General features: G+C 38.5%; 1 protein-coding gene across 1 annotated transcript in view; it reads left to right on the top strand.

The window, feature by feature from the left end:
* GUCY2C (guanylate cyclase 2C) overlaps positions 1-24,161 on the top strand; it is a 70,875-nt gene that overhangs the window by 33,183 nt on the left and 13,531 nt on the right. Inside the window, 11 exon segments of the mRNA XM_041736438.1 lie at positions 176-257; positions 3,309-3,414; positions 6,485-6,547; positions 7,111-7,182; positions 7,644-7,748; positions 13,284-13,370; positions 14,642-14,774; positions 17,086-17,223; positions 17,968-18,056; positions 19,718-19,809; positions 22,647-22,805. Of these exon segments, the coding sequence (XP_041592372.1) occupies positions 176-257; positions 3,309-3,414; positions 6,485-6,547; positions 7,111-7,182; positions 7,644-7,748; positions 13,284-13,370; positions 14,642-14,774; positions 17,086-17,223; positions 17,968-18,056; positions 19,718-19,809; positions 22,647-22,805 (1,126 nt within the window).

Genomic DNA, 24,161 nt, shown 5'->3' with positions numbered 1-24,161 from the left:
CCACATATACTGGACCTATATTACCAATGAAGAGATTAATAAAAGATATATGTTTTCAAAAGGTCTCTCCTTTTCCCTTCTTCAAATTAGATTATACAACTAGAATCTCTGAAATGTTTTATCCTCTTTTCAAAGATCCTTACTAATGCATTTTTCACTGTCTTTTCTGCCACAGGCCCTCAAATCCTGTTGATTGCAGTCTTCACCCTCACAGGAGCTGTGGTTCTTCTTCTGCTCATTGCTCTTCTGGTGCTGAGGTACCTACCACCACCTTTGTCTTGCTGTGCTCATCATCCAGAGAGCAGGGAGGGGAGAAGAAGTCTGATGTTATCAATGATAATGTACATTCACAAGAAGTACTTTAGATAGATCTAAGATCACGATGGCATTCTGCATCAAATACTACATCAAGGGCAGAATAGTATTGAGTGGACCAACTGGAAACAACTGAGCTCATATCTATCTCAGTTCTGTGACTGACTAGTTGTGTGGTTTTAGTGTATTATTACATGCTGCTTAATTTCAGTATCCTCTTCCAAACTGTTGTGAGAACTTGAAATAAAGTGTAGATAGTGAGTACCATATAATAGGCATCCTACAGGTGGAAACAGCTCTTCTGCTGTTTTGTTGGTATTTTCTAGGAAATCTCAAAGTCTCTATGTTGTATAGTGTTCAGGCTGGAAAAGTCTTTAGAATCATCTACTTCAAACCTCCCATTTTAGCATGGGGAAAGAGACCCAGAAAACCAAATGGCTTGTCTGAAGTCACATCACCAGGTCGTTGTAGGGACAAAACTAGCACTCAAGTCCTCTGACCATCAGTTTCATGGTTGTTCTACTCAGTTTAGACAGATAAAGTGCCCAGTACAATGTTAGAGACATAATCTATACTTAGAAATATTTGTTGAATATATAAATGAATGAGAGAATACCATACTACCCTAATCTGTGTATGTGAAACACATACAACCTGACACCCTATTATATTGTCAGGATCACCCTCATTTCCTAACTGAACCAGACAACAATTTTTGTATCCCTTTGTATCACACACTTTGATCTGTGTAGCACTTTCCTTTCTCAAGAGAGAGTCCAGTTTGTTGTATGTCAGTTAAAGGTTTCTACAGGAAAGAAGTAGATTGTTCTGTTCAGTCTGAAGGCAGAACTTGACTCCTGTGACTCTTTGTTACCCCCAATTTGAGCTATATGTACACATATACAGGGTATGATAGCCATTTAATTGAAGGTAACCAGAAACCAAAATTTGAGGAGAATAAAGCCAGTCAACAGCAAGGTCACAGATATGGCTGTTGTCCTTCAGAAACCAAGTCCACCTTAAAATAGGGTGAAATCACAAGGTAAGAGACCATAACAGGTAGAGACAGGCAGAGACAGGCTTCTCAATGGCCAGAGCGACAGTGTGTCTACAAGGAAACCTACACAAGAAAAGTAGTGAATGATTTATGGTATCTTGTGATTCAATATGATTCATTTTGAATGGCACTTGCCTCTGTTGGGTCCCAAGAGTCTTTTGGAAGGCAGAGAGGAGAGCCTTTAAGGCTACAGGCCTTCTTTGCCCCTGGTCTTAGGATCATAATCATTGGTCAATAATATGATATTTTAGGGATCCCTGGGTGGCTCAGCGGTTTGGCACCTGCCTTTGGCCGGGGGCGTGATCCTGGAGTCCCGGGATCGAGTCCCGCGTCGGGCTCCCGGCATGGAGCCGGTTTCTCCCTCCTCCTGTGTCTCTGCCTCTCTCTGTCTCTCTGTCTCTCTCTCTCTCTGTGTGTGTGTGTGTCTATGATAAATAAATAAATAAATAAATAAATAAATAAATAAATAAATCTAAAAAATAATATGATATTTTATTTAATACAGGAATACTCAGAGTTAGATGGAAGCATAGGAAGAAAAATAGTCATTTCTGCTTAGACGACATTAAGAAAGGCATCACAAATGACCTAAGAAGTTTGTCAAATAACCACAAGCAAAGATAAACTCAAGAAAAAATAGGTCAATGGAAACATTCAGATTCTAGAACTAGATACAGCAAGCATGAGAATTTGAAATACGCTAGAGGAGACATTTACAAGTCAATTGGGAAATGATGGTGGCACACTAGGTTTGCAATATGGAAAAAATGAAATTAAAATCCTACCTGAAATCATACATAAATATAGAGTTCATTCTATATGGATAACAAATGGAATAAAGACTTCAATGTGAAACTCAAACTTCAAAACTTAGAAGAAATTAATAGAAAAGGACTTTATTATCTCAAGTAGGAATATACTTCTCAGTTAATATAAAAAAATAAAAGTCATAGAAGAAACTAAATAAACGTGGCCATAACAAAAATGAAATGTTCTATACAACAAAGTTAAAATAAGCAATGAACTAGAAGAGAGTATTTGCAACTCAAAAGGACAAAAGATCTGTTTTACAGAATATAAAAGGAACTCCTATAAATTATGATATATCGGCAAAACTATGAATGAATATATAACTATATATTCTATAAAATAGCTTGAAAGTATTTGAAAATATCTCTCTGTAATAAAAAGAAGAAACACAAAACAATAACTAAACACGATTTCACATACATCATAATGATAAAAAAAAAGTTTAATAATACCAAATGTTAAGAGTATGGAAGAAATTAGAATTTTCATGTTGGGGAGGTTTAAGTGGTATAACCATTTTGGGAACACCTTGGTAGTACCTGTAAATTTTTAAGTGTTTCCTGTAACCCAAGAATTCTGCTTTATCTGTACTATCTGGGGGAAACACTTACAAAAATTGACATTTTGAATGCCGAAATACCATGTTGCATTTTCTCTGTGCTTTTCTATTTTCTTTATATACATATTCCTTAAAGCCACAAATGCATAAGTAGAACTGGCTTGTTTAGGAATCTGGTGTATTCTCTGGTGGCTTAAAATTTAATATATTTTCTTTTCAAAACTATCCGTTTTAAATTGTCTGTTTTTTCCTTACTCTTTCCATGTCATCAGTTGAAATTCTTTATAATAGTGAAGGGCTGCCTTAGTGAAGAACCTGAAAAAATGAAATGGAAAGAAAGAAAGAAGAGAAAGAAAGGAAAAGATAAACAACCATCAGAAATCCTTAAAGCTGACCTGATGGTCAGCATTCACCAGTCTGGAAAACATGGAGTCACACCATTGGGCTAACATCTCTCACCACATACCTACCTGAGAATATCAGGGTTCTAAATTTCTCTTAGTGCTCAGAAGCTAAATGACATGAGTGTTAATAAAAATGTATTGACTGGTTCTATTCCTTTCACAGAAAATATAAAAAAGAATATGAACTTCGTCAGAAAAAATGGTCCCACATTCCTCCTGAAAATATCTTTCCTCTGGAGACCAATGAGACCAACCATATTAGCCTAAAGGTAAGGCAAGCATCACCTGTTGAAGAATGCTAGAGCTGATGCAACTTTCCAGGTATTTGACAAGACAGGTAGCATGGTTAAGAAATGGGCAGAGCAGGGATCATTTGCTTGAGAGTCTAAGACAGACATTTTCTAATTCTCTGCTTCCCATCTTTCCATTGATCCTCCAGTGCCCTAAATGTCAGCTAGTTGATCAATGAACACTCCAATGGAGGCTGAGATTTGGTGCGTTACTCATTCTTTGCCTCTGACCCAGAAGGGAAATGCATATGGTGTGCATTTGTCATGAAAGCGGTGTATAAATGCGTGGAGCATTTAGCTTACCTAAGCCTTGGCTACGACTCTGCCCATCCTAAGGATGCATGGCTTATCTTGCTCATTTCTGAAGAAAGAAGCCTCTGCTGACATTTGCATGTATTCTCCCTTAGCCAGGACATATAACGGCAGCCAGTAATAATCACTCCCCTTCAGGAGCCAAATCATCTAATCTGCAGTGCTCCTCACAAGGAACTCATGAGTTAAACTTTATCATAATTTTACTGATGAGGAAACCAAAGGATGTGGGGTTAGGGAAAAGTGCAGGGTCATGCACAGCTTATGAGTAGGATTACTGCAAATAATAAGAGCTGATACTTACTGAGCACTTCTCATGTGCCCGATGCATTGACCCATTCCATCTTACCCCTAGCTCTGTGAGGTAACAGAGACTAGAACTTCAGGAACATGGCCAGTTTGAACCTAGTCTGTCTAACTGTGAAGTCTAGGATCCTAAAACTCACTATATTCTTAAGAGTTTTTATACCAAAGAACACTAATAGAAGAGGGAGACCCAGAACCTCCACATGAAGGGATTATTGGGGTTCCTCAGCCTAGGGCCAAGTAAATAGGCTAGTGTGACTAGAGATGCCTCCCTGCCTAAAATCAGCAAAAGTAAAATTGCAGCCTGGGTCAGGCTTGTCATTAGAGCCACCCTACCAGCTCTTGCGACTCCACCCAATTCCTGCATGTCACACTCTAAGAGCTAGGATCCCCTCACCCTGTACTAGGGCTAGGTCTCCTTTGCCTCCAGTAATGCTCCTGCTCTAAATGACCCTCCTGTTTAACTGGGAATCTCACACATAAAACTGCTATTTGCAAAGACCACTCTATTTCAGGCAAGTGTCAGGATAAAACCCATCTTCTAGTAATTCACAGAAAGGTGCAAATGACCATAAGGCTATTGGACTTCCCAAGGAAGAATTTTTGGACCTAAATGACTAATTGGCAGTACTCCAGGAAGGAGAGAGGACTCCTTCGCTCATCTCTAGAAGGAGTGAGTTCTCCTCCACCTCTGGTATGACACCAGGATGGGTTCCCATGTGGCTCACCTCTACACACATCCAGCCATGCCTCCACTCCTCACAAACCTCCTCTACTACCTCAAATCCCACATTTCATATTCATTCTTTTTGATGAAGCCTAAAATAGTGTGTCTCTGCTTTCTTGAAATGTAAATATCCCTAGAAATGTAACCCATCCATTCTTCAACAGATAATATAGGAGGTTTACACATTAATTCATCAGATTAGCCACTCACCTGGCTAAGGAGTAAGTCTTTGGGACAATAAGCTTAAAGGAGGGACTGTAGAAGTGATTTGGGGCATGGGGAGTCACAGTCACTCTGAGTTTCAGGGAATCTGGGAAACAGTGGCAGGAACAGGGTATAAGGAGAGGTCTTCAGTGCTCCAATGGAGCAGGAAGAAAGCAAGGAGGTTAGCCACGGTCAGCCAGAGGGGGAGATGCTGCACCACCAGACAGCAAGTAGTTCAAGTCTCAGGAGCTGAAGGCAGAGATAAGGAAGCAAGCCCAAGGGACAGGATGAGAAAGAGTAGATCCCTGTACTAGAACAGAAAGGGACAGAAGACCAAAGCAACCAGACAAGAAGAGAAATCAGGAAGGTCAGAGGGATGGTTAACGGATGAAAAAGATGATGAAGGTGCAGATAACTCTTTTGAGGATAAAACACTTAAATTTGTGAGAAAATTTCACAAACTTTATGCATTTGATGCCCAGTATCTCTGTCAGAATTTCCCAGATAAAGTCCTAAGGTTCAAATGTTTAATGACCTGATTGAGGGTTCAGTAAAAAGAGAGACAAGGCAACAAGCTCAGATTTTGGCATGCCTGTATGTGACACTTAATGTCATTTAATCTGTATGTAGCCCATTTGTAAAATGAGAAGAGGGATAGAAGACACCTGACATTTATTAATCCACATAGTGCCAGGCATCATGCTTGGAATTCGATATAGTTTATTTTGCTCACATTTCAAAAGGTCCTATGAGGTAAGTTTTAACCGATATTATAATACATCACAGGTTTTTATGAGAACCAAATTAAAAGATGCAATAGTTCTCAATCTTTTTTCTGCCTTGAGACCAGAACTCTGGCAGACCAAGAGCCAATTGTAGACTGCAGAGATGTGTATGTGTATGTATGTGTGAGTGTGTTGTGTTTCATTCAATATTTAACATCTTTTAAAATTAATTGCCAAATATAAACATTTTGGAATGGCATAGGAAAATCCATATTACCAGCTTCTTTTGACAAATCAGATGATCTGGCAACTCTAAGCTGAACCCAGAGCTAATGGGCCTGCCCCCTTAGAAACCTCACCCAGTGTCTTCACTTGCATTGCTAATCAGATCCTGAGGGGCGAGCTTGCAGCTCTAGAGCATAACAGGTTTCCCTTGGAACACCTGTCTCTAGCTACAATGATTTCCAGCAAATGGGCCAGGAGAGAAGGAGGCAAAAGACATGCCTGGCTGATTTAGGCCATAGGAAGGGAGGAAGAGGGAGGAAGACCCAGAGGTAAGCATGAGAGGTTAGAAATCTGGAAAGAAGACCCTGGTGGAGAGCGAAGGTGAGTAGTGGTGGGGAAACACAAACCAATTGTTACAGGTTTAGCCAGGAGCCTGCCCAGCATGCTGTGAACCAACAGATATAACCCACCTGGCAGAGCGTCTCTGCATTCGGCAGTAGATGGGACTAAATAGGAACTTTCTCTAACAATTGGCCTTTTCTTGTGCCAGATCGATGACGACAAGAGACGAGATACAATTCAGAGACTCCGACAATGCAAATACGACAAAAAGGTGACTTGTCTCCTCTGCCTCTTTGAACTCTCATTCGGGCCATGTTACAAGCCTTCTGCTCATCGTGGCCCTCTGGCTCTTGATGTTGACAGTGCAATGGTGTGGGCTGACCTGGGGCTGTTCTTGGAACTTTTCACAGGGATGGACAGAGGGTTATAAAACTCGCAATCCTGGACAATTGAAGGACAAATAGAATTTGTAAGAGGGGTAGAGGATAGGAAGGAAAAGGAGAAATAAAATAATTTGGAACAGTCCAAACTACCCTAGTATTATATTGTGGCTGACTGCAGTGGGAATACGACAATCCCATATGGGGGTTTTGTATCTTCTTTCCTCCCTAGGCCTTCCCTTTTCATTTAGTCATTCTTCAAGAAACATTCAAACCTGAGCCTATGCCAGGCACTAGGTACCCAGGGTATAAATACCAATAAAATAGTTTCACTCTTCTTGAGAACTTTACAGTATACAAGGAAGATAGACACACAACAAATTAAATAATTTATAATATGCATATAAGTGGTCATGCTACAGCATTATCTCCTTAATTCAAACGATCTTTGCAGCGAGTGATTCTAAAGGATCTCAAGCACAATGATGGGAATTTCACTGAGAAACAGAAGATAGAATTGAACAAGGTATGTGTCTCTTACTTGAAATCCTTACGTGAGAAATAGCTTCACTCCATTTTCCCTCAGCACTAAAGTCCTTAGTGGAGCCATATTTTATTGGGGATGGAGACAAAAAAAGCCCTCAGACCAAGAAGTGGGTGACTATACTTCTGTTGGTTGAGAATTCTACAAACAGGGGGTTGAAGAGTGATGTTAGAACAAATCAGAAATCTCTTAACATATCCTTGAAAATGGCCCTGATATTATTTGAGTGCAGTCAAAGGTTCATTTTCCAGTCTCCTTGCTGATAAAAGAAAGACTGTCAAGGAAGATGTAGTGTCAGTAAGAAATGTACTGACATTTCAACGTATCAAGAACGATACATCTTCCCAAAGACCTAAAGCATGACATGTTTTATGAGCGTATTAATTTTTACTGTGGCACTTCTTTCTGCCTGACTTGCTTTATAAATAAACATGTTTTCTTAGTTGCTTCAGATTGACTATTACAACTTAACCAAGTTCTACGGCACAGTGAAGCTTGATACCATGATCTTTGGGGTGATCGAATACTGCGAGAGAGGATCCCTCCGGGTAAGGAACCATGATCATTTCCAATGTCCTAACTGGCCACCCTATGAGAAAAAAATACTTCGTAGAAACTTTAAGTGTTTATCCAGTAAAATATCAGAGAATTATCCGGAAAAATTTGTGGATCCATATGCTTACCAACTAGATCACTTAGATTTTGTCAGTCTTATTACATCTCTACAAAAAGAAAAAAAAAAGCCAAAAATAGTCAGGAAGTCAAAGTATAGAATTGAAAAACCAGAGAACAGATGTGGAAAAGTGAGTGATTACCTCTAATTTCATTTCATTTTACTTGCATACTTACTTTAGTATTAAGAGAATAATCGTCATTATGATAGCACCAAATACGCATTAGAGAGTTGTCCATGAATCCTGGTTCTGCTACATTTTAAATTCCTACCCTTTTCTCTTTTGGGAGAAATTGAAGATGGCCCAAGAGTTGCCAGATGTGGTCAGGCATTTTGGTTGAGCAAGTTTGAAGCAGAAAGAGAAAGTAAGACAGGGCTGAGCCAAGTTCTTGGAAAGAACAAAGGTTTAAGCTAGGAATATCAAATCACTGGGTAGTTCAGAAGGGCAGGTATATATAAGAACCATTTACATATAAGAAAGAAAGTCCGTTTCAAGCAGAAACAGGACTAGAATGGGGAAATGAGCAGGAGCAGGAAGGAATCCAGGATACTTGCATCGAACAGCACTGAAATATTTGCACCTCACCTTGAGCACTTTCTGGGCATATGTTTTGAGAGCTTTTCACCTTTTACATACCTTTGGGTAGAGTGACCATATAATTTATCAGGATACTTTGAGAAGGAAAGGGATACTATAACAATTATATTGGAACAGCAGATATAATTTACAACTGGATCCAAGAAAAATGAATGTATGGTCACTGCCTTTGGGCTACTTTCGGACCTAGTTCCTTAATTTCCTTAAAAATAACCTCAATGCCCTTCCTATAACAAAGCCAAAGTACTAAGATTGGGGGCAGCAGCAACTTCAAAGAAGTCCAAATATTCATAATACAATAAAATTTTAAAATAATAAAAAATTTAAATTAACTTCTTAGAATTTTTTAAATAAGTTTCAATTTAAAAAAAAGAATAGTAGCTTTCAAAATATATAGCATACACTCAAATCTATCCTCAAGGGAAAAAATAATAGCCCTAAATGTTATTTTCAATTAAAAAATAATCTAAGTATTCAATGCAAAATTTAGAAGAATAACTATAGCCGAAGGAAAGGAAACTTATAAAGTTTAATTATTATTAAAAAGATAGGATTTTAAAATGCATTCATGAGGCTTTTTTAATATAAAACATAAAAGCTTTGACATTGGCCCCAACAAATTCTTAATAGACACATCTCCAGGGGCAAGGGAAACAAAAACAAAAGTAAACTATTGGGACTTCATCAAAATAAAAAGTTTCAGCATAGTGAAGAAAACAAGCAGCAAAACTGAAAGGCAACCTACAGAATGGGAGAAGATATTTGCAAATGACATATCAGATAAAGGACTAGTATCCAAAATCTATAAAGAACGTAGAAACCTCAACACCCAAAAGCAAATAATCCAGCTAAAAAATGGGTTAAAAAATGGGTTAAAAACTGGGTGGCTCAGTGGTTGAGCATCTGCCTTGGGCTTGGGTTGTGATCCCAGGATCCCGAGGTCAAGTCCCCCATCAGGCTCTCTTCAGGGAGCTGACTTCTCCCTCTGCCTATGTCTCTGACTCTCTCTGTGTCTCTCATGAATAAATAAATAAAATCTTTTTTAAAAAACCTACAATGAGCTATCACCTCACACCAGTCAGAATGGTTAAAATGAATGACAGAGAAAACAACAGGGGCTGGCAAGGATACGGGGAAAGGGGAACTCTCTTACACTATTGGTGGGAATGCAAACTGAGGCAGCCACTCTGGAAAACAGTATGAAAGTTCCTCAAGAAGTTAAAAATAAAACTACCCTATGATCCATCGATTGCAGTACTAGGTATTTACCCAAAGGATACAAAAATACTAATTTGAAGAGATATATGCACCCTGATGTTTATAGCAGCATTACTAACAATAGCCAAATTATGGAAAGAGCCCAAATGTCCATTGACAGATGAATGGATAAAAAAGGTTTCGTACACACATGCACACACACACACACACACACACACAGGAACATTACTCAGCCATTAAAAAGAATGAAATCTGTCATTTGCAATGACATAGATGGAACTACAGATTATTATGCTAAGTGAAATAAGTCAGTCAGAGAAAGACAAATACCATGATTTCAATCATATGTAGAATTTAAAAAACAAAACAAATGAACGTGGAAGGGACAAAAAAAAAAAAAAGAGAGGAAAACCAGGAAATAGACTCTGAACTGTAGAGAACCAACTGATGGTTATCAAATGGGAGGTGGGTAGGGGATGGGTTAAACGGGTAATGGGGATTACGGAGGGTACATGTTTTGATGAACACTGGGTGTTGTATGTAAATGTTGAATCAGTAAATTCCACACCTAAAACTAACATTACGCTGTATGTTAACTAGCTGGAATTTAAATAAAAACTTGGAAGGAAAAAAACATCATAAAAACCTCTCATACTTCTAATTAAAATTTTTAAAACAAAAATACACAGAAGTGGGAATAAAAAAGAAAGCTCTGAAAAATGTATTTTCAGTTGTGAAAGAATATTTTAGGATTATTAAATTATAAAATATTAAAAGGAAAAATTTCAGAACCAATATAGTCATGAAAATTTGACTCAAAAAGTAAAAACTTAAATAGGACAATAATAATGCAAGAAATTATAATTTCCATTATAGAGAATGGCAGATTCAGTTTAATTCTTTAAAACTTCAAAAAATAATTCTCATTATCTACATAAATACTATTCGAATGTTAAATGAAAAATGAGCATCTTCTAAATTAATTTAATATCCAACAAAGCTAGCATAAAGTTGAGACTGAAATATAATTAAAGACTAACCACATTTATAAAATTAGATGAAAAAATCATAAATAAAATACTAGTAACTCTAAGCCAGTTGTATATAAAAGGCATAATATAATCAGATATGGTTAATTCTGTGAAAGGAAAAAAATATTACTATAATGCATCATATCAAAAAGTCATAGAAAATTCATATGATCATTTTAATTGGTGCTGAAAAGTATCATTTAAATTGATACTTAAATAAATACAGTTTCCTAATAACAATTTGGGGCCTCTCAAAATTATAGAGCTTCTTTGATCTACATCCCCATAAAGCCATCATAAGTTGAAAATATCTTAAGTCAAAGTGCATTTAGTACATCTAACCTACCAAACAGCCCACCTTAGCCTGGCCCACGTTAAATATACTCAGAACATTTACGTTAGACTACAATTGGGAAAATCTTCTAACACAAAGCCTATTTAAAACAAAGGGTTGAATATCTCATATAATATACTGACACTATACTGAGAAACAAAAAACAGGATGGTTGTAAGTGTACTGGTTGTTTACCCTTGTGAACGAGTGCCTGACTGGGGGCTGAGGCTCACTGCCTAGCATCATGAACTGCCAGCCCGGGAAAAGATCCAGATTCAAAATTCGAAGTATTGTCTATACCAAATACATATCACTTTCACTTTCATGCCATTGTAAAGTAAAAAAAATTATAAGCTGGACCATCATAAGTCAGGCAGGGACCATCTATAGAAATGTTTTTCATATGAGAGCTAGACCAAATCGGATTAATTTGATTTCAGTGACATGAAATTTTAGAATACCAATTAACAGGGCCTACTCTAAGGGTTTCACATGGCTTTTTAATCCCTAAAATGCTCAATGTAGATAGTGTTTTGGCTCTCTGCCCTAAGGTAGGAAACCTCTATTATCAGAGTGGTCCTGGGCCCCTTTCTGGCATTGCTTACCCATGTTGGAAGCAAACCACTCCTTTGTGTCTTGAATCGCAAAGCAAAGGCTGTGCCAGTGCAAACTTTATAGCGCTCTCCCTGACATAATCCCTTTAGGCTCCAATCCGTGGTAAATCCCATTGGAACCTACTTTTGTAAGGAAACAAATGAACAAATTTCTCCCCAAATAAAAACATTATACTTCTCATCTTATAAATATACAAAAATGTTGGCTAACCTTATTAGGAACAATTGATTCATTTATGCAACAAATATTTATGAGCCATCTATATATGCCAGACAGTGTTCTAGATATTGCAGATAATGACAAAAACTATCACGGTTTACATTTTTATAGGAAGAAGAGATAATAAATAAAAATATAAAACATGCCAGGTGCTAAGGGAGAGAATTACTTTAGAGTCCGTCTGTTCATAATTTCCCTCTCTTAACCTGGCCTGGTACCCACAGCCAAGCAAGCCTTATGTGAAATGATTAGTGACTTTGGATCCTTCTTTGGAAATCATGGTTGCAGAGCCTGAGTTAAAACCAAAGGTCAAATGGGGCTTTTTCCCAAAACAGGAAACTATTGTTAGGCTGTTACAGTTTTACTATGAAGAATAATTATTAGCGGGCAGCCTAGGTGGCTCAGGGCAGCCCAGGTGGCTCAGCAGTTTAGCGCTGCCTTCAGCCCAGGGCATGATCCTGGAGACCCGGAATCGAGTCCCTCGTCAGGCTCCTTGCATGGAGCCTGCTTCTCCCTCTGCCTGTGTCTCTACCTCTCTCTCTCTCTCTCTCTCTCTCTCTCTCTCTCTCTCTGTGTATCTCTCATGAATAAATAAATAAAATCTTTTAAAAAAAGAATAATTATTAGCTTAGCTAAAACCCTGTATCTTGATAGAACCATCATCATATTAAAATGGTGAATTCAAAATTCTAGGTGATACAATTAATACAAAATATAAGAACTTGCTCTTATGGACAGAGGACTTGGTAAACGTAAAGAAAACAGGGCTGTAAGCCAATGGATGCAACTGATCATAAAACGTATGCCTAAGGAAGGGATTCCCCAATAGCAAATTTTGGTTTAAACACACAAGTGTAATTTTTTTTCTAAGATTGTATTTATGAGAAAGAGAGAGAGAGAAGGAGAGAAAGGAGAAAGAGGAACAGAGGGAGAAGCAGACTCCCTGCTAAGCAGGGAGCCCAATGCAGGCTTGATCCCAGGACCCTGGAATCATGACCTGAGCTGAAGGCAGACAGTTAACTGACTGAGCTACACAGGCACTTCCCACACTAGTGTAATTTCAATGAACTGGAATCTGCAGCCCAGCCACCTGTGAATCAGCTGACAGCTCATGCTCCAGGCAGGTGTCTGCTCATTCCTTTACCCCTGGCTGGTGGAAGAACCGGGATTTGGGGTACTATGGGCATCTCCTGTGCATTTTTTTTGCAGTGAGAGCCCCCTGATATTTCATAGGAAAGAAAAGAAATGCATGTTCAGGAAAACCAGGACAACAGAGTGTCATTTTGTTTCTGAGCCCTAGGACCTGTCACTAGAAGATCACTATTGGCCTGTAATCATCTCTCCATAGTATCCCTCCTCGCAACAACTTCTTCCTTTTCTTTTTCTACTGTTCAGGAAGTTTTAAATGACACCATTTCCTACCCTGATGGTACATTCATGGATTGGGAGTTTAAGATCTCGGTCTTGTATGACATTGCTAAGGTAAGAGACCTGCAAACACAAAAGGCATTTATGAAAATTAAACATTGGAAAACAGATCTAGCAGGCTTTCTACTTCTCTGAGCATTGGTTTCTTCATCTGTAAAATGATAATAAAAATAGTGCCTATTCAGAGGGTTGTTGTGAGGATTTTGTAAATAATGCATGCACTTCATATGATGCTTGGTACAAATAAATGTTCGATATACAAACTTCATTATTATATTTTCTCTATGCTGAATATGGGCACACATTTTTGTAGACTTGCTGAAAGCAAAATCATATTAACTGCAGGCAAGACAACCATCTTCAACTTTTTACAAGAAAAGATAGGGCAGGCAACCCTCTGGCATGAGGCAATAATGAATTTGAACATGTATATTCCCAGATAGGATATGAAAAGGAAGTGGATACCAGTGACCAGGACCTCATTCAGTAATGAGAAAAGTCAGTTCCAAGATTGAGCTGTTTGATACAGTCTCAAATCACCTGAAAGTCATCTAGGATTAGAATCGGTTTTTAAAAAATTACGGGATCATACTATATGTTGGCAAATCAAACTCCAATAAAAAATATACAAAAAAATAAATAAAATAAAATCCAGACTCAAAAAAAACCTTGCTGTTCTGGGCGGGTAAAGAAAAAAAATTAAAAAGTAAAAATAAAAAATATTACAGGATACCTACCTTCTTTGCCACTTTTCACTGCTCTGATCCGGGCTGAAAACCAATTTCTGCAATGACACCTCTGGCCATCAGAGGGAACCATAGCAGCCCAAAAACTGGTGGCAGGGGTGGAGGCCTGGGGGTGGGGGCTTCCCTTTTCATAACTGAAGGAAACATTCTCTTTCAAAAGAGAACAAGACCAATTATATTTTAGAAATAACAAGCCTAGCTCCTCCTTTCAGAAAAGCAAGACTGTATTGTTCATATTTTTTAATTGAGGCCGAAGACCAGAGATATGCCCAAGATCACAGATGGAATAAGTGGTCAGCAGAAACACTTAAATTAGGATCACACTTTGTTTCATATTAGATATAATTATTTAAGATAATTAATTACCTTTTAAGATGCAATGTCAAGGCAAATATTATTTTAGGGCATTCACAATATTTTTAAAGTAAAATTAATGGAATTAAATTTAAAGCCTGATAGTGTGATTGATTCTATCTGCATGCTGAAATGGTTTCAAAATGTCATTTCTTTCTTAAAAACAATCAAGCAGCTGAAGAGTATCATCTCTCTTTGTTTCCCTGTCATCGGAAAAAATTACAGGGCATGTCCTACCTACACTCCAGTAAGACGGAAGTTCATGGCCGCCTGAAATCCACCAACTGTGTGGTAGACAGTAGGATGGTGGTGAAGATCACTGACTTTGGCTGCAATTCCATTTTGCCTCCAAAAAAAGGTCTGTAATGAATGAAATTTTCTGTGGTTTCCCATTTTTAAAAAAAGAAAAATTCTCACTAGCCCATGAAAAGTAGTCAGGGAGTGGTGATGCTGATCAGAAAATAAACACCAGGAGCCACCAGAGGAAACAGCTGGCTCATTCTCCAGCACTTCACCCTTGTCAGTTTTCAACAAATGCTTCTTAAGGGGAACAAACCTCCTCTGTGGCTTTCCATCATCTGTGTATTTTTTTATATCAGTGAGGAAATTGTGAAGAACTTTCTGGCTGTGGAAGTAGAACTGGGTAAAAAAGACAAGGTTAGAGTCATACGAGACCTTATAAATCATCTGCTTCAACCCTCTTCCTTTATAGAAGACAGAACTGAGGCTCTGAGAGGCTAAGAGATTTGCCTAGAAAGATAGGATACAAGGCAGAAGACCTATTTCCAAACTCATTCATTTATCTGTGATAATAAGAAATTATAATGATAAGGGGAAAAAACCCTCTTATTAGTAAAATATATTCTGGGTAGTGATAAGAATGAAAAAGTAACACAAAGAAGAGTGATTTGCAATGTATAAAGGGCTTTTCAGGTTGAATGTTTATCCATTTTTCATTATAACTGAGGGTCAAACAGCCTCAGAAATCTAGCACTCATATATAATGCCTCAAAATACGATCCAGATCCAAAACTAAGTTCCATTTCTAATTCTACTTTGTAATCCTTCAGTTTTCCCTTAGTAAAAGAAAAATCATGGGGCGCCTGGGTGGCTCAGTTTGGTTCAGCATCCAACTCTTGATTTTAGCTCAGGTCTTGATCTCGGGGCCGGGGGGGCAGTTTCAGCTCTGTGTTGGGCTCCACAATGGGCATGGAGCCCACTTAAATAAGTAAAAATGAATTTAAATAAAGCAAATAAATAAAAGACACATGATAATTCTGCCCCTACTTCTTCAGTCACATCAAGCATAAAATGACTTTGGACTCAATCCAATAAGTGCTTGATGAGTATCTGCTACATGTCAAGCATAGTTCATCATGTGATGAAACAAATACCTTTCATTAGATGATTCACCACGACACAAAATTAGATGAATTGCCAATCAAATGCTATCCTCTTGAACATCACTCAGTTATATATACCCATCTGTGCTGCTGGTTACCCCAAATTTTAGCATGCATAGATCTACTTGCCTTTTCTACAACCCCAAACCATTAGGATCAATCATATATGAATCACAAGTCACATAAATTACTAAGACATAAATTCAAAAAGGTAATGAACATTTAGATGGCAAACCAAACAAGGAAAACGTGCCTCAGCATAAGCATACTGCTGTATCTCACAACATGAATCTATAGATTTTTTTTCATTGAAACTGCTAAAGACAGAAATCTCAGAAAGTTTAGAAGGAGCTAGGTGACACTAGAAAATTTACATGAGATGAAGGAAAATTATTTGTATGCCCTTATGGCTACTAAATAAGATACATGATAGGGTTCAAAACCCAAGTGCCTGTACGAACCAAACAGAGCACAGGAGCACTTCACTTTGTGTGAAGTGGACTACACGGAAAGCATTAGTGAGTAGCAGGCACAGAGCAAAACTGTGAGCAAATTGTATGCATTACTTTTTAAAGAATAGTGTAGGAACCCAAGAAAACACATCTGTGAGCAATAGCAGATTTAGAGGATGCCAGTATGTTCCACCTGCAAAATATCAGTGATTGACTCTATTTAAATGTGTTTAAACATGTATGCATATACATTAAATGTAATATATTTTACATTGCATAAAATACATGTATTTTATAATAAAAAATATAAATGTATTTATACATAATACATAAAATATATAATAAAATATATTTATATTTTAATATATTGATATATAGAATTTGTATGTAATCCATACATTTTTTATTTATGAAAATTTTCGTAGATTTATGCAATATGTCCCCAAAGCTATTAAACCCTCAGCCTTTTTTTTTCTACTACACTCATTCTACAAATATTTCCTGAGCACTTTCCATACACCAGGTGCTATTCTAGGTAGGCTTGAGGGTTTTCAGCACTATGAAAGTTTTAGGGAAGATGTTGCCAAGTGACCTCACCCAAATCCTGGCATTACATAGTCAGCTTAAAAAGCAAGTGTGTATTCTCCCCCTGTCACCAGCATTCGCATAAACTCCTCAAAAGCTTGGGACATACAAATTCAAGGCCACTCGTATTCAGGGTGCATGGTATAGAGCCTTAAAGAACAAAAGCAGGTTGGAGACCTATGGGCCACTCATCTCCCTCGACTTTGCAATCCCAATGCTGAATGCGCAGACCTGTGGACAGCCCCAGAGCACCTCCGCCAAGCCAACACCTCCCAGAAAGGAGATGTTTACAGCTACGGGATCATTGCCCAGGAGATCATCCTGCGGAGAGAAACCTTCTACACATTGAGCTGTCGGGACCAGAATGGTAAGAGTTGGACTCATTCATCCACCCTCTCATCACTGTGATCCCAGCTCAGTCCCCTCGTCAGCAAAAGTATTGGCATGTCTGCACTGCACGTGCCACAGGGATATTGGAGGGGTTGACAGTATCAATGGTATAATGCTCTGAAAAGCATAACACGCCAGGTATTGTCACTGGCAGCATTATTGTCAGTTCAAGATTCTTCCCTTACAATACACCTCCCCTTCCCTTCTGATTCTAATATAAGGTGTGTGTCTGTTTAACACTTGAACTAGACCAGCACTGTAGCAGGACAACATTTATGTTGTAGTTCTTACTGAGAGAAGATCTGCAGTTTTTGTCACATGTCCTCTAAGGGGGGGAAATGCTTCCCTCCATTCATCCAATCCTTGCTTACTGAGCAATTATTATGTCCCAGGTCTCAGCTCTCTGGAGTTGAGGGTGGGTGTCTAAGGGATGTAGGGAGTGTGGGCTAGGGTCTTCAAGGAAGCATACCAAAGGTAGTGGTATCTGAGTTACGTTTTAAAGGCTCAGTAACCTTAACTTAAGCTAACCTCCCAGGTGTAATTGGGTATAAGACCCCTTCACCTAGTGGCACATTCATCCTGTTGAGTGCTGGCCTCGGCTCTGCGACATTTTCACTGGGCGCCCATCCAGGGAGGGTGAACCAATTCAGGGCCTGGCTGCCACTGAAATGTCTTCCTGCTGCATCCTTTCTTGTAATTTGAATTATTCTCATTCCATCAGAGAAGATATTCAGAGTGGAGAATGCGAACGGAGTAAAACCCTTCCGCCCAGATCTATTCCTAGAAACGGCAGAGGAAAAAGAACTGGAAGTGAGTGCATCTCCCTACATGAGTTTCTGTGTTGCTGTAACAAATTACCAGCAATTTGGTGGATTTAAAACAACAGAAATTTATTGCCTTACAGTTCTGGACGCCAGAAATCTGAAATAAGTTGTCAGCACGGTCACAATTCCTCCAGAAGCTCTAAGGGAGAATCCATTCCTTGCTTCTTCTAGGAGCTTCTGGTGACTACTGGCATTCCTTGGCTTGTGACTACAACACTCTGCCTCCATCTCTGCCTCCATGCTTACATTCTTGTTTCCTCTTTGGTCTAATCCCACTCCACCTCCCCACTGTAAAAGGATTCATGTGACTGTGTTGGGACTACCAAGATTCTCCACAATAATATTTCTATTTTAAGGTCCTTTACTTTTTCACATCTGCAAAAAACCATTAGTCCAAATAAGGTAGCATTCATAGGCTCCAGATGCCAGAACGTGGACATTTTCTTTGGGTGCCATTATCAGCCTGCCACACTCCCTGTGTCCTTTTCCACCTCACCCAACATAAGAAAGAGCTGGCTCCTGAAGTATATATCACATTCTCAATATTTAGGTCATAAAAGATCAAGGTGTCCATGTGATACATTTATTAGGCTTATAAATAGTATCTACTAATTTAAAAATGAATGTGTCAGCATCTAGAAACAATACAGAAATGTATAGGACACATTCCAAGACCCCAGTGGATGCCTGACACCATGGATTATACAGAGCCCTATGTATACTAGATTTTCTTTCCTGTAATTACATACCTATGATAAAGTTTAATTTATAAATTAGGCACAGCAAGAGACTGACAACAATAACTAATAATAAATTAGAACAATTGTAACAATATACTATAATAGAAGGCATGTGATTGTGGTCTCTCTGTCTCTCAAAAATATCCTTTAATACTGTCTTCACCCTTCTTGTGTTGACATGAGAGGATAAAATGCCCATGTGGTGAAACAAAGCTAAGTGAATGACACCCCACGCATTGTGGGGTGTTGTTAGGTTACTATTGACCCCTGTAGGTCAGAAAGAGGATCGTCTGATTCTGAACCGTGGTTGACTCAGACAAGAAGGGACTATTGGAAATCAGAATCTCCTGGGGAGGGGACTGGGCATAAGAAACCGGAAACCTCCTCAGGTGATTCCACTGGTAGCCATGGTTGGAAATCCTTGTGGGAGAGTCTCCCTTTAGAGTTACTGTCTCATACCCACTGACCCCAATGATTTATTGTCCTCTGCAACAGAAACCCTGCAAACTTCCATAAAGCATTTTCTCTCTCTTAGCAAGCCAGTCTTGTCCAAATCACTATCACATTTTTCACTAATTTAGGACATGTGTCTGTTTAACACCTGAACTAGAGAGCACTCTAGTGGGACAACACGCATTTTGTAGTTCTTACTGAAAGAAGATCTATAGTTTTGTCACGTGCCCTCTCAGGAGGGAAATGCTTCCTTCCATTCATTCTGTTAAAAGGATGTGGCAAGGTGGTGCAGGTGGCAGGGCAGAGACCGACTGAGGGGGAACCCAGCAATCTCATCCTCATCGTCAGAGTTGAGTTGTTTTCAAAATATTCCCTGCCTCAACTATTCCCATGGAGGGAAGACAGTAAGATTGGATACTGCCCCTTTCGCTAATCCACCCCTTCTTTCTTTCAGGTCTATCTACTCGTAAAAAACTGCTGGGAGGAAGATCCGGAGAAGAGACCAGATTTCAAGAAAATTGAGTCTACACTGGCCAAGATATTTGGGTATTGCTGAAACTTGTACTTTTCCTCACTAATTACAGATTTTTCTAATAATATTTGATATTCAATGGCACTTCAGAATGGAATGCCTGTTCTAATGAAAAACTCCCAGACTGCAACATCTGTCTCGAAAAAATTACAAGGAGATAGAGCCCAACAGATTGTTTTCTCAGGGAATAATCACTTGAAAAGTTAAATACTCAAAGACAACACTTGCCTGATTAAAAAATAAATTCTGATTTATCATAAATATGTCTGTTGAAAATATAGTTCCCTGGGGCACCTGAGTCACTCAGTCGGTTAAGTGCCAGCCTTCAACCTCAGGTCATGATCCCAGGTTTTGGGATAGAACCCCACTTCCCCATCTGGCTCCCTGCTCAATGGGGAGTCTGTTCTCCTTCCCCCTCTGCCTCTCCCCACACTTGTACACTCATGCGCTAGCTCTCTCTCTCATAAATAAAATCTTTATATATATATATATATATATATATTTATTTATTTATTTATTTATTTATATAAACTATATATGTATATATACTATATATGTATATATAACTATATATAAAGTATATATATAAAACTATATATATATGAACTATATATGTATAGTTCCCTGACCCTTCTGCAGATAACTAGGATTTAGAAGTCTAGCATGAGTCCTATGAATCTACAAAGCTACTGGATAATTCTTACAATCAAGAAGTTTTTAAAATCTTAAATTTAGCAACTTTGGCCCTAGATACTTAAGACTTGTGCCATGAATCAGATTATAATTCAGTGTCCAAAAAAAGCCACACACACACACACACACACACACACACACACAAAAGCAAAACAAACAAAACAAAAAGCACACAATTACCCAGTAAGGTTGAACTGTATATTTTCCGTGTTTCAGTTACATACAGTGCAGTAAGAAAAATAACCGTGAACTAAGAGTTAAGAGATCCAATTTCGAGACCAAGATCTAGTAATAGCTTGCTGTGGGACATTGGGCAAAATGCTTACCCTAACTGGATGTCAATTTTCTTTTTAGTAAAACTGGATTTAAATGGGATGATTTCTGCAATTCCTTCCAGCTCTAATTTTCCATAGTTCTCATTAAGTCAAAGATTCAGATACTTAATGAGCCTAAAAGCCCAGGGCTGAGATGAGGTCAAGTGAAATCACGAAAGTGTGGTCATTGATTGGTACATCTAATCTGTCATTTGTGTGAAAGGAGCAGAAAATAATAAACGATGTAATTCTTGCCCATTTTTCATTCCTTCACAGACCTTTTACTAAGATCAGATGAAACTGTATGTGTGACAGATGAAAATGTAAACTCATGAAGATAAACTGGGCCTCCAATACTTAGCCTTTTATAGGGTGGTTCTCAAACTTGCCTGCACATTGAGATCACCTGGGGGTCAGCGGGGGAGATGTTAAAAAGACCAGTGCCAGAATCCTGCCCCAGAGAGTCTGATGTAATTGCTCTGGGGTGCAGGCTGGCATCAGGAGTTTTAGTAGCTCCTCGGGTGATTAAAATATGCAGTCAAGGTTGAGAAAACTGTTTTAATTGAATCAATTTATCACAAAAGGAGATAATCTATCTTCATTCCTTACACCTGCTCCCTCACCCAACCAGATTCTATGCTAGTGTCTTCAAGTAAGAACCCCCTGGGGAGCTTGTTAAAAAATACTGTTTCATAATCCCAAGCTTAGTGGTTTCTAGTTATTTCGGTCTGCGGTTGGACTCAGAAATGTATCGAATGTTTAACAAACATCCCTCCCCACCCCAGGGCATTATGACAGAGGCCATCTTCTCCTTGAGCTCGGAAGTGGTAACTTATAATTGCTGTTGCAATAATAAATGGTAGGATTTATTCAACCCCTTCAATGGCACCATAGACATTATAATCATTATCTCGATCCTGAACGACCCTACGGGCACTCAGTATACCCCCTGACCAAGTTCTGCACCAAGGCTTGCCCTGCCTCTCAGGGTTGCAGAAAGCTGGCATCTTGTCTAAGTCTCCTTGGCCTAACAAATCATCCAGAGTTAGGTTTTTTGCTTTAGGAGCTCAGCTCTCTGTTCTAAGGAGATAATAGGAGGCTCAGCTTTGCTTTTCTTCGTCCTTCCCTTCTCCTTGCATTTATCACTGCTAGAGCCTTAAAAAAAAAAGTTTCTCCCTCTATTGTAAATTATTAAAATTTCAGGAAACAGGAATAAGCAAACAAGAAAGAAAAGACATCACCTCTTTGTTAGATGACCAACAGTTTTCAAAAATTAAAAATAATTTCTGCCATTGCACCAACTTTTTTATTTAACAATATAGAGGTAGGGTCTTTCTGTATATTTAACTATTCTAACTTGAATTTAATGATACATTAATTTTCCATTGTATCATAATATTTTAATTATGTTTCGTTACACATTTGGGTTATTTTTTAATGGTTGCTATTACAAAGAATGCTGTGACCTTTTTTGTAGTTACTTTTCAGCACATTCATGTTGCTTCCTTTAGATAGATCTAGAAGCAATGCTGGTAGACTGATCAGTGTGTGTACTTTTCACATTTCTGACACATTTTGCCAGGTCATAGCATATGTTTTTCCTCCTTACCTCCATTGATTACCATTGTTCTAACATTTTGTTTTCTTTTAAAAAAAATCTTGTTTATTTGTATTGGATTTTTCCTGAGGTTATTTTTTTTAATGTGTGTTGGTCGTTTCTATATTTTTCTCCTTTTTTTAAAAATGTTTTTCTTTAATTAACAGTTGCATATTTTCCACTGTTTTACTGGATGTTTATGTTTTTTTTTTAAATGTAACCATTCTTTATCTATTGCCACCTACAGCCTATTTCACGACCAAAAAAGTGAAAGTTATATGGATACCTTGATCCGACGTCTACAGCTGTATTCTCGAAATCTGGAACACCTGGTGGAGGAAAGGACCCAGCTGTATAAGGCAGAAAGGGACAGAGCCGACAGACTTAATTTTATGTTGCTTCCAAGGTAAGGCAGTTCCTCCTGCTGGGTGGTTTCACACAATTCCACAGCTGTGCCTTGTTCCTTCTAGCTGAGAGCATCAGCATTTTTGTCCAGTATTGTTTTTTTTTCCTTTGTATCTATAGAGGATTATTCCCTTTTGCACATTCTTCAACAGATTATTGAGTTAAAAAAAGTACCTTGCTAAGACTTGGTCTGGTTTGTACTTTAAATATCTAGAGAGAAAAAGGTTATTTTCAAGTGGCTGTGTCGTGCCCTCAGAGGAGCACAGGGAATAGAGTTAGAGTGACCAGGTTTCTGACACCTCTTTGCCTGCCACTTTTACTAAGTCTGTGATCTTAGGCGAGTCACTGTCTCTCCTTAATCTCAAAATGGAGATTAAAGTTTTCCTATAGAATCTATGAGCTACAAGGCACTTGCAGGCACTAAATGCTCATTCCTTTCCTTTCTCTTTCTACCTCAAAGTAGAAGCCAAATTACAAGAAGTAGGAGCAGTTGTTAGTGGAGGAGGTGGGGACCACATATCAGATGCCTCATCACAGAGGCATCTATGGGCTGACCTCTGTTTTGTGAAATAGTATCACAACCATGACATAAGAGAAAGGAAGTAAGGTTGAAATCTTCAAACAGTGTAAAGTTTTCTGAGTGTTGGTACTCAGAAAATAACTAAGCAATGTTAAGAGAACCAAGAAATGAAAATGTGAAGAGTTAGAAAACTGTCACAAGTGAGCAGTCAGGTTCTCCTGTCATTAAAGTGGAAAAAGGTGTTCTATGAGATGAAGGCTAAGCTAGGTAGTCTAGCCTTGAGTAAAATCATAGAAGCTGAGGTCAGCTAGGCCTGACAAAAAACCATAGTTCCACCACCAACTTGGACAAGTTACCTACATGATCCAAGCCTCAGTTTCTCATCTACCTCAGACACCAGCCCTAAGAATTTCCTGAAATAATGCTTAGGATATGTGGTACTCAGCACAGAGTCGCTATATCCATGGTTGTTATTATTATACATAGTAGCTATGACATTAATGTATAACTTGTATTCATTGTTTTATTTTGAATCCATGCTTTATTTACAATATGAGCTCTACATTCCTTATTAGGAATGATTTGAGACCGGGTGAGCGGTCTTCTAAATAGAAGAAAAGCAGTTTCTTTTTGACAAACCTGAGTGAAGAGGTAGGAGTGACACACATGCTCTGTTCAGTCATCCATGCCTGAAGGGAGTCTCCAGCAGAATCTGTGTGTCCTCAAAGTGCTGAGGAACAGCCGGGGAATGGTATCCTGGAAATAGGCTGGAGCCCTTAATATTCCCATCAGAGATGGCAATTTCACTCAGAGCTTCATAAATGCTAGTTATATGAT

Source organism: Vulpes lagopus, chromosome 21, assembly GCF_018345385.1.
Source record: "Vulpes lagopus strain Blue_001 chromosome 21, ASM1834538v1, whole genome shotgun sequence".
NCBI lineage: Eukaryota > Metazoa > Chordata > Mammalia > Carnivora > Canidae > Vulpes > Vulpes lagopus.
This window is presented reverse-complemented; position numbering and strand designations above follow the sequence as displayed.